Raw genomic sequence first — 17,108 nt, 5'->3', positions numbered from 1 at the left:
GTCTCTGGTATGTCCTGCAGCTTTTTGGTGCTGAAGTAATGGAAAAATATGGCATCCTTCAATACAGTACTGTAGGCAGTTACTCAGTGTCTCCACAACTTTGAATAACAATTTGATGATATTGTCACCGATTATCCTACAATGGAAGAGTACACACCTCCCTGTGCAGTATTTCAAATTGTTAGTTTATAGTATGTTACTCTGTTTCTCATGGGTAATTTGATGACGTATACATGTTCATCCTATGAATTCTTGAAAGTTTTCCCATCACACTTGCTAAATTTGAGCAGACGACCCTACTTCAAATTAGTTTAGACGTTCTCCTTTATAATGTGGTCTGAGTGCCTGAGTCCAAATTTATTCTGAGGACAGCTGGTAGCATCACCAAGTAGTAGAAGAACTAGAAAGTTGACTAAAAGATGTGCTTTTAGGAGATGTTTAAAGGTAGATAGAGAATTAGAAAGACCAAGATTTAGGGAGTGTTTTGGACAGTAAGACTGTTGAGCACTTTGCCACTGAATAAGTAAGGCTGAAAGAAAGAGAAGCACATATTGAAAGATTGAGAGTACTGTAGGCGTGGCCTCAGACATAGAATTGGAGGAGGGGCTAGAATCAAACAAACAAAGCCGTAGAAGGATTTGGAAAAGTAGGCAGGCTTTTGACTTGTCAGGGAGTAGAGAGCCAATGGATATTGGTGAGGAGTAGAGAAAAGGCAGCGGTCAGAATGCAGAGTTTGTATGACCCTGGACATTTTGCACAATTATAGAAGAATCATTTGCGTACTAGGTTGCTTAATCAAAAGCAATATTAAGTTCAAGTATTGAGTAATTTAATGCATTGTCAGAATATTTCCAAGAATTGGCTGAGTGCCTGAGTGTTGAAAAAAGTGTTAGGTATCAGCGATGCAAAGAAAGGGTGCAAAACATTTCCAGTTATGATTGAAATAGTGACTTGGCCATACACCTAAATAAATTAGTTTGAGCTGTTGAGCAGAACTGTTGACTGTTAAACCACTGTTTTAGGAATGGACAATAATAATCAAAGCAAGTACTTGAAAGCTGCGACCATTTTAACTTGTGGGTAATCTTAATCTTGTTCAATCCAATTCTGTATTCTTGTCCTTTTTCAGGTAACTGAACCTCACACATTTCCAGTTTCCTGATTATTTTCTGTTCTGATTATAATGGCAATTGTAATGATGGAATTTGCACAGTAAATTATATTTCATGCTGATTGCATCATTTCCCAGCCTGACAATTCTCTGTGTTTCCGTGATTGTCATTTTGTGGAAACCTGTTCACAAATCCTTGAAATTATCCTGTAATTAGTGGGTCTGTCCAAATAATTAGTAAATAAGTGCAGTAGGGGTAAGAGCTAAACATAGTTAACCTGTAACAACTAAAGATATGTGTTTTTGTTTCAAATAAATCATGAGTCTGGCAAAATCATTACAGCTGGTAAGGTAGCATTAGTGAAGTTTAATTTCAATGTAAAATATTTCTGAATGGTTAAAGGATGACCTTGCCTTACTTTGCATCTATGTTGACAGTGTACAACAGACCCTGGCTGTCACTGGATATCATACGGCTGTGTTCCTTCTGGTTCTTTGTAACCTGTGCCATCTATGTTTTTTCCAGCTCACTCAGCACATTACTATCCATGTTTTTCGATGTTCCATTCCAAACAGGAGCTTAACTCATTTTCAGTCTGATCTTTTGGAAGGGGAAGCTGTTATTTGGAAGGAAAGCTGAGTGAGCTCATATTTAGAGCTAGATTCCACAATAACATCAGTTAGCATCCAAGAATTTACCTCCAAAATGCTATTAAAAATTTGGTGCAAGGCCTGGTAATTATTGCTATATTTTAATATTTGGCAAGAGTTCTGTTTGATACATGTGGACAGACCCAATATAGTAAAATAAATGAACATTTCAAATTACTTGAAAAATATCACAATTGATGGAATTCAGTGGATTGAAATGCATGCCTTCAGGCTATTTATTTTGTGCTTCAGTTTTTTTGTTACTATTGTGCTGATTAATTGTCTGTTGTTTCCCTTTCACTTGTCCTACATATGATTTTGATAAACAGTATACCATTTTTTTACACAAGCCAGTTTGTGATGTTGTCGAAAAACTATTTTTTTTCCAGCATACAAGTGTCCTGTGTAGTGTGCCATGATTGTTTTTCTCTTACACACAGATTGCTCTTATTAGGAGTTGTCATTCTTTTCAACCCACTCTTAAACCTAAGAATGTGGTACAGAGTCTGAGTATTTAAATGTGGCTGTTCCTTTTGAGTACATCAAAGCCTTAATGTAGGATATAACTTGACCACTCTGTGAACTAGATTGGGTCTCATTGTGTAATATTTAGCCTATTTTGTTTGCTTATCCCCAGTAAATCTATTAAAAATAATTTTACTGCAGGATTTCTTCGAGGGCAAAGAGCTTCACTAAACGTGAACTACTGGTTCTAGACTAAATATTGTTGGTGGCCACCCTGGTGGCTTAGTAAACTTTAGAGAGAATAGCTGAGCTGTAGAACCCAGAAAGGCCCCAGGATCAATCTTTGGTCCGTGTTAAATTAGCAACTCTCGGTCATGGCTTCATTAGGGACGCAACAATTAACTCCAGTGCCTTTTGGGGTAGGAAGGGGAAAATCAACCATGAGTCTCGTTATATGTTATCAGCAACCGCTGTTTGGAGAGCACTAAGAATACATTGGAAATGAATAGAATTCATAATGCCAACCCCCCCTCCCCACTCCCACAACTGGCTGAATAGCATCCTGTGAAACTGGCTGTGAAAGCTCACACATGAACAATGGCTACATAGATGAAGTACCAGTGGGTAATTGTTGTTAGTGGAACTATAAGGAGACACTGTTTTCAGAGAAAAGAAAAATGGATGATAATTTTTTTTAAAATAACATTGATGGTGATGCAGCATTTTTGAATTGCATTAAATTTGACCTGTACAATTGTTAAAGTTTTTCAATAACTTTCTTACTATTTACCAATTAGTTCTCTCTACCTTTCTTTTTCATTATTTTTGACAGCTATTAACTTGACAATTCTGACATTTGTTATAAGCTGATGGTGCACTACACACCATCTTCCATTTTTGCCCATATTTGCTTAAGAACTATTCCTTTGACAGCTGTTTAGGCTAGAGTTTGATAAAATAATACACTGTACTCCTTTTTATCAGTATTCAGCAGCCCAGTTTTCTGGAGTTTTGCCCTTTGGTCGTGTGTCGTCTTATCTGTTTTTTTGTGGTATTGGGTTTCCCCATTATTTCCCTATCATTTACCAGCTGCCCCAAGAATTGTGTTTTGCATGAGTATACCTTTTCTGTCTTATAGCCTTCTTAAGCTAAGTACATATTCTGTAACCCCAGACATTATTTTGTGGATTTATATTCCACTACTCTCAAGTTGCTTGTTTATTCTGGTTCATTCTTTTTGAGTAAACTAAGAATGAAAGGATTTGGAGACAGAGCAATATTAAGTTGAGGCAGTTGAATCAAATGATTAATGTTGCGATTAGGCATAGAATCAGAGCCAGGATTCTGTGCTAGACATAGTTAATTGAATATACTAGCCAAGTCCAGATGTTTTCTTCAGATAATTGTACCCAAAAACGTGAGTGCTGAATTCCAGAAGAGTAATGTTGTTTATTTTCAAAGTTACAGTATGGATTAAAATGTGAAAACTGACCTTTATTTTTAAAGAAGAAATTTTGGATGGCTGATATTTTTAATTGAAGAGCCACTTCAAATGAGGGTGGAGTGCACCAGAAGTGTTGTGTAGCTGTTGTTTCCCGTGTTCTATCAGCCAAAGTTTACTTGGATGGCCAACAGCAAATGGATGCTTCTCATGTCTTTTTAGAGTGTTAGTAGAATGCAGACAAGAAACCCAAGCCTTATATTTAAAAAAAACTAGTGCCTATCCTTGGATGTTTTCAATGTTCAGTGGACTAGATGAACCAGGGTGCATATCCCTTTTGAAACCGCATGGATCCATTTTGAACTGACTCTTGAAACTGCTATATGGTAAACAAAACATTCAATATGGATTTAACTTCACTCTTTTATTTAAACTCCGAGTAATAGTAGAAAATGTGTGGAAACCACGTGCTTTGTTTAGACTAGAAACGGTTTAAAATGGCATCAGTCAGATTTGACTTTAACAGTTAATAAAAAGTCAATGTAGGCTCCAACAAAGCTTTAATGTCTTAATGAGCTGTGCATTAAGTAGACCAAGGGCTGAATTTTATACTCCACTTCCAGCAGGTCTGAAGACAGGGGAGCTTGTTACATCTAGTGGGCTGCCTGCCTGTCACCTACCCTCTTGCCCCTGACCCTACTGCAGTTATACAAGTGATCAGGGTGGCATCAGGTGGCTTGCCTGCCAGTGGGCCAATTGAGGCACCCAGCAAGACCCCCAAACTCTTACCCAAATCCTGATCCAACACCGTGTATCTCTATCCCAAAGTACCAGAGAGCTGCTAGACTCTGATGGGCTGGCAGCTCTCTGAGGCAGGACTTCCTGTTACTGAGGGATGGAAATCTCACCTTCAGCCTATTAACAAGCCAATGACTTTTTAGCCAGGGGTTGGGGGATGGGGAGGATGGAATTTGGCATCTCATTTAGTTCAGCCCCGATTCCTTAGTCTAGATTTTGTTTTTGAAAAGAAGATGAAGCCTCCCCAAAGTCATATTGGTCTAGATTTCGTATGGGAGCAAGGGGTTGATGACAGACTGTCAGCATTCACTGACAGTACCCTTCTGAAAATAACCATAACTTCCAGTTGCTGAGCATGTGCAGGTTAGCGTGGTCACCTGGAAGTTGCAGTCTGTGACTTGGTTCTGACATCGGTTGCTCTGTGGGACCCAGTAATCATTGAAATTAGTGAGAATTTCAACTTCCCCACTTACATATCACTGTTAGAAACCCCATAAAAAGATTATACCTTGTTCAGTCAGGTGCAACGGGCTTTTTAACAATAATGTGATTAATAAGATTTGATGAACAACATCACTGGTCCTGAAAACTTAATTTTATGCTCATGGAGTGCTGATAGTAGATCAATTAGCAGAATTATTTAAAACTGAGTTGTTCTAATATTTTTATAAACATTTTATTCAGAATATTTTAGCATCGTCCCATTTGTATGTCCCAATCTTTAATTTAAAAAAGATGAAGGATTTTATTGCACTGCTTTTATTTCCTGATTGTATGTCTGTGAAAATGTTTTAATGTGATTGGCTCCCTGGGCAGGTTAATGACATCACTCCTGTTCCATGCTGGGAATTCCCCAACTAAGAACACTGCCATTAGTGCAGTACCACAATCCGGTTCATTATCTGCTGACCACTGAAAGGATTCCCAACTGCTTTGAGTGCATAACCTTTCAAGCCAAAAGTCTATTATCCAGAGTAATACAGCCTGTACAGGATAAATTATTCAATAAAATTCAATCATCCTAATTCAATAGACTGCTTGATTTGAAGTTGAAACAGCTAACTACTCCTTTGTGCAGAGAGCAAAACTATACAAATGTAGAAACACAATAAGAAAAATACTGGCGTTTTTTTTTTGGAAAACATTGTTCTTTATCAAAGCTTTGTAATATGAGGCTTTTTAAAAATGTTTTCAATGGATGTTAGTGTCTTAGCATTTGTTACCCATCGTTAACTGCCCTTGAGAAGGTAGTGGTGAGTGCCGCCTTGAACTATTGCTCAGTAATTACTCTGGCACCTAGGAGAACATTGATGAAATGGCCAGAAAAATGTTTCTAATTTAACAGAAAATTTAAAGCAAATGTATCTCATGCCTTTTAAAAACAAATTATATTACTCAAAGTGAGGGGTACGGAATAGTAGTGTTGGGGAATTGGTGTCAGACACCAAGGGCAGAAATTTTCATTTAAAGAATTAAGTGCGGTGGCAGACAGTTTTGGCAGCGCCTACCCCCGCTGACCAGAATGGTGGGAACTCACTTCGAATTCCACACCTGGATGCTCATTAATTATTCACAGGTAAGTATCGTGCCGAATCACCTGGCGGGTCGGGAGCCGATTCACCTGCCCGCCGTCAGCTGGCGAGGTCAAAGATCCAAGCCCCATTCCAACACACATCTCACTCTCCAGCCCACCTGTCTTCAGAACACAGGCAGAGATGTCTTCCAGCCACAAGAAGAAGGCAGCACCTGCTTCACCCACCAGGCCCTCAAGGCCTTGATCAGAGGAGTGCGGGCACACAGGCATGTCCTGTAACTCAGAGATGGCCACAGGAAGCGCAGCAAGCCTCACGTCTCTGGCCTGGGAGGCTGTTGCAGAGCAGGTCAGCGCAGTTGGCAACCGCACCCAAAACGCCATCCAATGCAGGAACAGGCTGAATGATCTCATCCACTTCGCCAGGGTTAATCGTCCTTCAACCCTCCAATATCAAATTCTCATCATGGCATCATGCACTCAAATGGCTACTTGCTTCAGGGATCTCACACAACCGTTAGCGGGGGGCACATATCAACGCTAATTCTTTCACCAAGACTTCCACATCACCACCATCCCATCTATCATGTTGCTCACACTCCATCCACTGCCCTTCTGGGGAGGGCTCACCATACACGGGACATGCAACTTACCCCAATCTCTGCTCCACCCTGTCTCATCACATGCCTTTCACATTCACACAGACCAAGTTGTTGCACAAGACACGAGAGATCATAGACTGGAGGGAGGGACAACTGACATCATTGCTGTCAATGAGTTTGAGGAGGCTGCAGCCGAGCTGGTTGGGGAGGACAGGGTTCGCTCCTGTGGGGAAGGAGAGATCGGCCACTCCCACCAACCTAGTATGGATTACAGCTCCATCACTTCATCAAATCCTGACAATCACAGTTACTCACAGGCAGTCTTATATAGCTCATGCTCATTAACTGAAACTCTATTTTCTAGGCACCAGCAGATGGAGGTCCCAAGGCAGTTGAGCACCAATCCGATGCCTCAGACCATGTCCAAAGAGGAAACTCTGGAAGAACCGCCGCAGCACTCACACGCACCCTCCACCAACTCAGAGACATACATGTCGGTGGGGCACAGATGTAGATTAGGCTCACACTCACTTTCTCGAGAACACCTCACTGACATATCCCCGTAGCAGTCAGAGTCAGGGACAGCCCAAGTGGGCATTTGGAGGGCTGCTAGAGACCAACCATCCACTCAGTCCAAGTCAGATGATGAGCCTCTGGAAGTGACCACCAACCTAATGTTGGAGATGCAACAGCAGACAGAACATCAGGCAGCGATTCACCAGTCAGTCAGCAGACTAGAGTGAATGACGTTCTGTCTGATGTCGTGGCTCTGACATGCGAGCACCTCAAGGTCACCGTGGGAAGGCTGGCAACACTATGGAGACCTTGGTCCAGTGGGTCCTGCTGGATTTGTGCTTGGCCTTGCACTCCATGGCCACATGCCCTGGTTGGCACCATCAAGGTATAGGCAACACGAGGACAAGGCACCTTGACCTCCCTCTAAGTGCACCATCTCCTGCATGAGTTAGAGCGGGCCTCTCGGTCACATACGGAGATTGAACATCATCTGGACACCTTGGGGGACCTCCATTCAGGACATTGCAAAGGTATGTAGCCGCTCACAGTCCCCTCTGCCTGTGACCCCATCCACACCAGGCTGCTGAGGGCGCTCCTGCCCCTGAGATCCTTATCAGGTCAGTGCCCTCCAGGCCTCAGGCCACCAGCAGACGTCTACCAAGGTCATCACAGACATCAGGACGTTGCAGTCAGCAGGGTCTCTCCAATTTTGCTGCCGATGTCAGGGCTACACCCAGGTGTATAGCGGTAGGATTAGGAAAGTTAAGAAAATATGATGTCACTTTTGGGTCACTGGTGTTCTAGACATGTAAAGAAATTGCACTCCTGTGAATACATTTGATTGTTTTGTAAATGTTTTGGTCAACTGAAGGCCTTGTGAATTTGTACATTGGAATTCTCTTATGTCGAGGTTTAGCCATCCTCCCACTCCGTGATAGTGTCCCACTTAGCAATTAACATTCCTGTGATGGCAATGTCGGTTAACTGGTCTCCGCACCCCTTGTGTGAATCAGGGAAATGTGTTTAAATCTTTATTGGAAGTGTGTGATGTAAGTGTTTCTAACCCTTCTTCCTCAAGGAACACCATTAAGTGAGGGCAGCTCATCAGTATTGATATTCTAGCAGCATTTGTGTCTCCTCAGTGGTAGTGGCAGAAGAAAAGACATGCAGAGGAGGAGGAGATCCCCAGGCATGTCCACATCTGTCGTAGCAGTGTTTGCATCATTAGATGGCAGCGAAGGTTTCAAGTGTTCTCTTGCATCGCTGTTGCTCCTAAGTGGACTCTCAGTTCCCAGAGTGCGCTCACTCGCAAGGCATCGCGGACCAAAGCAGAGATCATGGCCTGGCGATTCATGAGGCCAGAACGCACAAGTGATTGGACATCCCCTGAGTTGAAAGTAAATGGCATTTAGGGCTACGAGAGATGTGGCCATGTTCCCTCACTTAACTTTACTCCTGCTGGAACCTGTCAGCAATTAAAATTATCACGGGCAAGTCTCCCTTCTTTCATGGCATGATCGTGCTCATACTGACCCTCAGCAGCCTCCTGAGGTTCCTGGATCTCCTGATCTTCATTCTCCGATGAGCTTTCATCCTCCTCCAGGTCATTCTCTCGCAGTGGGGTCACCTCTTTGCATTGCCGGATTGTGAAGGGAGCAACACACTGCGATGATGCAGGGAACCCTGTTGGAAATGTATTGGAGTGAGCCACCTGAGCAAACATCTGGAGTGCATCTTCAGAAGCCCTTTGATCTGCTCTATAAGGGAGCGTGTGGCCGTGCGCGCAGCGTCGTACCTCTCCTCGGAATGACACAGTGGACGATGCACTGGTGTCATCAGCCAGCATTTCAGTGGGTACCCCTTATCCCCAAGCAGCTATCCCTGCAGATGTAATAGCCCCTCGAAAATCTCAGGCACCTGGGAGTGACTCAGGATGTAGGAGTCATGGCAACTCCTAGGGTACCATGCACAGAGGTGCAATATCTGCTTCCGGTGATCACACACCAGGTGTACATTGATGGAATGATAGCCCTTGCAGTTTATAAACATTTAGAGCCTGCTGGCGTGGAACCCATATAGCTACATGGGTGCAGTCTATTCCACCCTGCACTTTTGGGAGGCCTGAGAAGGTGGCAAAGCCAGTCAATCTCGCACTCTAGCTATCTTCATCCAGAGCAAACCTGCCATAGACCTTCCTGTAAAGGGTATCTGTGACTGCCTTCATGCATCGAGGTGTTGCGGACTGAGAGGTAGTGTACAGGTCACCTGCTGATCCTTGGAAAGACCCAGAGGCAAAGACATTGAGTGCTGCAGTCACCTTCAAAGCCACTGGCAGGGAATACCCTCCAACTCCAAGTGGCGACAGGTCTTCCACGAGGTTTGTGACGTACCAAAGCTTGGGAAAGGTGCAGACATGCACAGCATTGCCTCTCACTCATTTGTAAATAGGAAGTTCTTCTATGATAAACTTTAGGTCTGGCGATTTGTCTCCATTGTCTGAGTCTCACCCCTTGACCCTCCTGTCCATGCTCTGGCTCCGCTTGACCATATCCCTCATGGCGTCCTGCTGGAGCTGCACATGGTGTCACCTCTCCCTCCTTCACTTCCCTCATTGTATTAGGACCCTGACAAAGGCAACATCGAGCCCTGGATCCATTTGTGCTTTTGCCTTCTCTCAAAAAGGAAACATTGAAGACATTAATGATTCAAGGAGTAAGAAAGTGAAGCTCAGAAGATGAAACATAAGCCAACTGTAAGGGTCCATAGTTTTTCCTGACCTACTTGCATGGTGGCTGTTGCTGCCTTGTCCCTGAGACACTTGCACACACATTGAGGTGCCCAAGATGGCGTCACAGATATGTAACATCTTGAGCTCTGCGTGGGATGATGAGGTTTAATTGAGATGAGTGACCCAATTTAGCTCTGTGCTCCAATACCTGGTCATTGATTGGATGTCCTTTGGCCCTTTAGGATAGTCAAATCTGGTGAACATGTGACAGGCCTTCATTGACAGGATGCCATATATGATACAGCTGTGCCTCCTTCACTATTTCCTGCATTCCCAAGTTTAAATTCCTGTGTGTTACTCTTGAGATGCAATAATTGTGATGTGAAGCCACTGAGCTCTGAGTAGCCCTTTAACAGTGTTAATGAAGTCATTGGCTTTCATCGCAAGGAGGTCTTCCTCCTTTCTTTCTAAGCAGACTCCTGTTCACTCTTGCGGCAACAAGTTAGAGAGCGACCCCAGAAAGGCTCACTTCTGTTTGCCCTTCCCCTTCCCTGCCATTCCACAGCTTCCCTTTCCCATTGCCCACCTTGTGTTTGTCATCCCCACTCTCGCCACACAGCCCGTTGAAGTGCTAGCTTCTGAAAGTGAAGTTCTGCCTGACTACCACTGCACAGTGGTGTCCTTGTGGACAATGGTCTCAGCCACTGGGAGTAGAAGAACTCTGCAGTCCCCAACCCCGGCTGCAGTACTGGTCACTGTCTGAAAGTGGAGGCCTGCATGAGTACCACAACACAGTGATGTTCTTTGGGACAATGTAGGCAAAGAGCAGGAGCAAACCAACCCTGCAGCCCCAGTGGTGTGGCGTTCATCTCAGTGCTATGGCTAGTTGGCTATGTATGTTGCACTTACTTCGACGTTATAAGCGAGCTGAAGTCTGACTTGTGCACACCCACCCCTTTTCAAATTGGTTTGAGGCTGATGTAATTTCCCAATGGCATGAGGTGAGACTGGAAGGTGCGGCAAGATTCCGGTGGGCAGCTGTTTTGGTGAGCATTTGTGAAATGTTAATGAATGCAAATGGAGATTACGCCACTAGTCGGTGGGATAACCGACCCACCATTAACCCGCCATCGGAAGAATTGCAGACTGTTTTTACACCGGCAGGTTTCTGACTTTTTGCCTGCCGCTGGTACCCGCCACAAAACCCACCATTGACAGGATGGGGAAATTCTGCCCCAAGGGCCAGATTTTTCACTACTGAGGAGGGCAGCTCGAGTCAGGAAATTTCCCAACTCAGCAGACTCGCCTCAGTAGGAAGTGCCCTCTCAGACCCAATTTTCACATCAGGGAGACCGGGCTAGAATAGAGTCAGTCCCGCTGCCCCTGGAAGCAGATCAGGGGCAGTCAGGTGCTGAGGTGGGCTGGTTAACAGGCCTGCCTCGGTTCTCTGGGACAGTACCACAGTTGTTTGCTTCTATTTTAGGCCATCTAGCCCTCACACCCATCACAACCCCTCACCCCCCCCCCGCCAAAACCTACTTCCATGCCACCCTCCATGCCTGCTTATGCATAATCAGGATTCGCTGAGAGCCCCAGACTCCTAGAAAAGGATTAATTTTGTTGACACAGATGCAGAGAAAGGAAACCTTTGCTGGATTGAAAGCTTTATCATTTTTTTTTCTATGATCTCTTTTGCACAGGATAAAGAAGTGCTTGCAACTTCTGTAATTGAAATCTTAAAGGTCTGGTTGATTGATACCTTTATAAAGCTGTAGCAACAGCAGTTTTTTAAAGAAAATTATGAACGGGTGTTTTTTAAAACACTTTCCATCCTATTGTCACCATAGGGTTCATTGGTTCTGTGGGTGAATGGGCATGGAGTGGGCATGGGTGGGGAGCATGGGTTGGCATGGAGGGTATGAAGGGCCTTGGGGTTGGGTGGGGGCATGAGTTGGTTTGGTGGGGGCATGGGGCATTTGACTTTGCCTTTCAAAAGGTTTCAAAATCCAGACAATGACTTACGGCTCCTCTGAGGGCAGGAGTCCTCCTCATGGGCAAACTGGTCAACTGCATGAAAATTGCAGGGGCCCAGGAGATGTCTACCCCTGCAATGGACCCAGCCAGGTTTGGGAGTGCAGGGTATGGGCTCGCCATGCATAATCTTAATCCACAACACCAAAAATTGGGATGCTGGGAACGGGGATGGGAATCCTGGAACTGGGTCCTGCCCGACATTTTTAAATTGCCCTTGATTCCCTATGACTCCACAAAAATTTGGCCTCAAGTGTCCATTTCAAACCTTTCCAGTTCATGTGCAGCATAGCTAAATGCAGAGACATATTCCCTCCATACTGCCTCAACAAAGTGCTTCAGACTCTCACAGGGCGTCTCCTACTACACCAGGGTAATACTTTTACAATTGCCTACAGCAGCCTCCTTTGATCCGTCAGGGACAAAATTAGTTACAGATTAGTGCCCATGTTTGCAAGACTCTAGTGGGCATGGGCCTACAGCACAACACTACATTTAAGTTGGCATTGACTGAGCTAGTATAATTGCCATGGATATAATATGCCACTCTGGTTTATAGGGAGTGGTCTTTTGAGTTTGTAGCTGAAGTACCTTGTTGGAGCAAAGCTGATGAAGTATTGCTGTGCATTTGGGGACAAGAATTATGAAATTAACAAACATTATTTTCCCCTCACTCCAAAAATGAACATGTTTGTAGAAATCTGAATATTAATAGGAACTTTCTGTGTGAATGGTGAAATTTATAAACAGACAATGCTGGCTCCTCATTGCCAATGTCAGATAATGGTGATGATTCTTTAACCAGACTAATTTTTGTTGCAGGCAAGAAGCACTGCTTGCAGCCATCAGTGAGAAGGATGCAAACATCGCCTTATTAGAATTGTCTGCCTCTAAAAAGAAAAAGACACAAGATGAAGTGATAGCTCTTAAACGTGAGAAGGACCGACTAGTACAACAGCTGAAACAGCAGGCAAGTTCCATTGTGCTTGGTGTTGTGCTAAACCATTCTACAAAAGCAACAAAAATACACACTTTAATTCTACAATTTTATGACCAACTATCATTCAATAGATTCTGAGTCATATATTTATTGAATAAAACATACACAGAATGACTAAAATATAAGGGACAATTGCACAAATAAACATGAATATGCAGTAAAGATGCCTTGATGGTCCTTTTGAAATCAGAAAGAACTATATGGTGATGGAAAAAAGCAACTGTCCTGTAAAAGAAGCCTTGCTAATTACCTTAGCTTATTAATGTTTTAAAAGATTATGTTTTAAATTCCTTCTATCTTTTAAAAAAAGTATCATTAATGCAGGCTCTTCAGATCATGTAGTTTTGTCACAAGCCTTCAAAGAACCTGTCAGATATAAAGGAGACAAATTAATGATGCAGGAATTCTTCACTTTCTTTCATGTGTAAGAGTTTGTTAATACATGAATGGTTGACTATAATGTAAAACTTTCATATGGACCAAAATTTTAATTGTTGGCCTGTAGTTTTTTGTAATTTTTTTTTTAACTTCTGGTTGAGTATTCAAATATTTGAATCTCGCTGAGAAACAAGCATGTTTGTTTTTAAGTGATTGGATGTGCGTAGTATTGTGTGAAGATACTGCTGGCTATTACAGAATAGAATATAAAAAGAAATATGGAAACAGTGTGCTGTGGAAAAGTTTGGTTTTGTATCATTATCAGATGTTGCAGTCTCAAAGGGTAAGCATAGTAAATTATAAACATTCAATTCCAATCTTTTTAAACAACATTAGTGTACCAGAATGCGCACCAAAGGTGAAAGTAATTTGCATGCTGAGAGGTTTGACTTGTTTGATGTTGTCATTATATTCAACACACTAAGTTATTCCAACAAAGTAGATCTTCTGTAGACAGGCCAGATATATTAGTTGCTGGAATAATAACAGAAAACGCTGGAAATACTCAGCAGGTCAGGCAGTATCTGTGGAGGGAAAACGCCTGATGAAAGGTCATCAGCCTGAAGCATTGACTCTCTCTTTCTCCACAGCCGCTGCTTAATTTGTTGAGTGTTTCCAGCATTTTCTGCTTTTATTAGAGATTTGCAGAATCTGCAGTATTTTACTTTTAGACTAGTTGCTGGAAGTAATAGCAGCACTCCACATGTGCAGGATCTTTCCTTTCTGGGTGACTCTTGGCTACTCTAGAGATCATTTGAAAATCACAGCTTTATTCTAGCAAAATTGGAGAGCATTTATTTATTCATATTTTGAAATCTATATTATGTGGTAGGCCCCACATAGTGGAATTTGTGAAATACCATATTGGCTTTTAAATCTGAATTCAGATTTTTCACTTCTGGGTGCAGTTTTTGTGAAAATAGTATGATAGGGTATAAGTTCAGCCATTGATAGGTATAAAATCAGAAATTTCTGCAAATGCAAAGGTCTGCCAGTATTTGAAGGAGAAATGTGGGTTCATGTTTTAAGTGCTCCCTAACTAGCACAAGCTTATCAGCATAAGGTTTGTTTTCAGCCTGTATTCCGTAGTGTAGCTAGATTCAATTTCAAGTTTTTCTACTATACTGCATTCCAAAAGATCAAAAGTTTATCAGGAATCTCCACCTGGCAGTGCTTTCCACTAGGATTCCTAGAAGTGGTGGGTGATACTGCTGGTATCCTGTGAAGTTCCAGCAGCATCAGCCATCTACTTGGTCATTTCTGCGCATTCCTGGTTTTAATGTCCCAGCCATGATGCTGCCTCTTAGCACATTATCCAGAGGCGAGCCAAAATTCCATTACCATTAAATTCAGGTTTAATGTTCACCACTTGTTATGACCATTCGACTCCACAGATCAAATCTTACTTTATGAATTCATTCCTATTTGTGCAAGTTTGTTTGACCTTGCTTATGATGATCATGAGGATTTCAGTGAGATTAGCAGTGACTTTTTTTTCAGTGTTTCACAGACAAGCAAGATTTTTTGCACCTTGTTGAGCACAGCTCTGCTGTGGGTGAAGAATGTAACAACTCATGGGAATGCCAGTTAGAATTGCCTTGGCAATAAAATCTGGCTTTGCCAATTTGATGTGGAATGCCTTTTTCTCCTGCCTTCTGAAGTTTCTCCTCACTGATTTAAAATGCGTGGCGTTACTTACTCTGTGCTTCCCTTGCTAAGCAAGGTGGAGGTTTTGTGAAACACTGAGAGAATCCTGAAAACTGCCCTAAGGGATCTAGTGGAACATTTTCACATCCCATAGTAAACTGATAGAGAACAAGGATGAACACAAAAGACTAGCCATCCAATCAGAACCCAGTTTGTAAATAGAGATATAATAGTAAATCACCAGATGTTGAAAATGCACGTCTACAGATATACATTGCCAACATTTTTATCTTGTTCCTAGTGTTTGTACTACTCACTGTACCGATGTTTTCTTTGTTACTAAAATCAATAAAATTAGTCCCCTGTACTCTGATTAGTGAAGTGCAGTCCTGTATGAATTGAATGGATTTGGTTGCAGAAATCAATAGAACGTAACAGGAGTTGAATTGTGGTTTAAGAGTTAGGAGCCCTAGAATGGTTCATCTGCTAACAAATTTTTACTCTTGCATTCTTATCAAGTACTTTAGTGAAGAACCTTCTTTTGAAAATGTTCCACTCCACTGAACTCGCCCTGGTTTGTTGCTGCTGGCTTTCATCTTATCTGGTTTCTGTTTCATAACTGCCAAGTTACCTTTGCTTTGTCACTTAATACAACAACAGCAACAACTTGCATTTATATAAAAACTTCTAACATAGTAAAATATCCCAAGGTGCTTCACTGGAGCATTATCAAACAAAGGACAGAATTGTCCCAAATTTGCACTACGTGCAGTAGTGAGCGGGTAAAACAATGCCAGGCCCCACATTTAAAGTACAGCCATGCTCAATGCTTCCAGCCCAGGACTGCATCAAGAAAGACATGGTCCTGAAAAGCAAGAAGACTGCAGCCCTCGAGCGTCTTTTGGATGCCATGGAGGCCTTCTGTGTCCTTTAGCCCTGCACTGGCCACAGGAGGGGCAACTATAAGACCACTCTGACTTGGTATATGATGGCAGCGGTGGTCAGTACCAATGCTGCACAGAAGAAGTAGGCCATCCAATGCAGAGAGAGAATGAACAGTCTCATCCGTGCAGCCAGGGTATGGCAACCATCTCATCACTCTAAACCCTCACACTCAAGCCCATCACACATTCACTGGCATCTCACTCACTGCCAGCTCAAGGGACATCACCACCCATTCTCTCTCACATACCCTCACAAGGCCACCTGGCCTCATCTCCTCTGGAGACTGCCTCCTCAGCCCTCACCATTTTGAGGTCACTTGCACAGATCAACATGTGTCCCCCACATATCCTGGGATACCCTCCTCCCCAGAATAGCCCTCACCCGGCAGCCTCTTCCCTTGCCTGAGGCCACTTCTCCTCCTTCCCCAAGCAAGACCTTGCCCTGCAGCCATTAAAAAGCCACCCACTTTTGGCTGATCTTGTATGTAGAGACCTATCCATGAGCCCCCCTAAAATGATGTGGTGCTGTTTGTGAAGCCTGGCGCTGATATACGAACAAGGAGCAGGAGTAGGCCATTCAGCCCCTTGAGCCTGCTCCACCATTTAATAAGATCATGGCTGATCTGATAGTAACCTGAAATCTGCATCCCACCTACCGCTGATAACTTATCACCCCCTTGCTTACCAAGAATCTATCCACCTCTGCCTTTAAATATTCAAAGACTCTGCTTCCACCACCTTTTCAGGAGGAGAGTTCCAAAGACTTACGACCCTCTGAGTGAAAAAATGTCGCCTGTTCTCTGTTTTAAATGGATTATTTTTAAACAGTGACCCCTTGTTCTAGATTCTTCCACAAGAGGAAACATCCTCTCCACATCCACCGTGTCAAGACCCCTCAGGATCTTATATGTTTCAATCAAGTCGCCTTTTACTCTTCTAAACTCCAACAAATACAAGCTTAGTCTGTCCAATCTTTCTTAAAAGACATCGCACCCATTCTGGGGTATTAGTCTGGTAAATCTTCTCTGAACTGCTTCCAACGCTTTATCTCCTTACTTAAAACATGTGACCAATACTGTACACAGTTCTCCAAATGTGGTCTCACTAGTGTCCTGTAGAACTGAAGCATAACCTCCCTACTTTTGTATTCAATTCCCTTCACAAATTATAACATTCTGTTAGCTTTCCTAATTACTTGCTGTACT

At 42.9% G+C, this 17,108-nt stretch overlaps 1 protein-coding gene across 5 annotated transcripts in view; it reads left to right on the top strand.

Moving 5' to 3' along the window:
- Positions 1-17,108, top strand: part of LOC121280155 (ERC protein 2) — an 859,042-nt gene that overhangs the window by 640,495 nt on the left and 201,439 nt on the right. For all 5 annotated transcript variants that reach the window (XM_041191852.1, XM_041191854.1, XM_041191850.1 and 2 more), the window contains one exon: positions 12,697-12,844. In XM_041191852.1, the coding sequence (XP_041047786.1) occupies positions 12,697-12,844 (148 nt within the window). The remainder of the gene's footprint in view (positions 1-12,696; positions 12,845-17,108) is intronic.

The sequence above is a fragment of the Carcharodon carcharias genome, chromosome 7, assembly GCF_017639515.1.
Source record: "Carcharodon carcharias isolate sCarCar2 chromosome 7, sCarCar2.pri, whole genome shotgun sequence".
In the NCBI taxonomy this organism is placed as follows: Eukaryota; Metazoa; Chordata; class Chondrichthyes; order Lamniformes; family Lamnidae; genus Carcharodon; species Carcharodon carcharias.
Note: the sequence above shows the minus strand (reverse complement) of the source record. Positions and strands in the feature narration are given on the sequence as shown.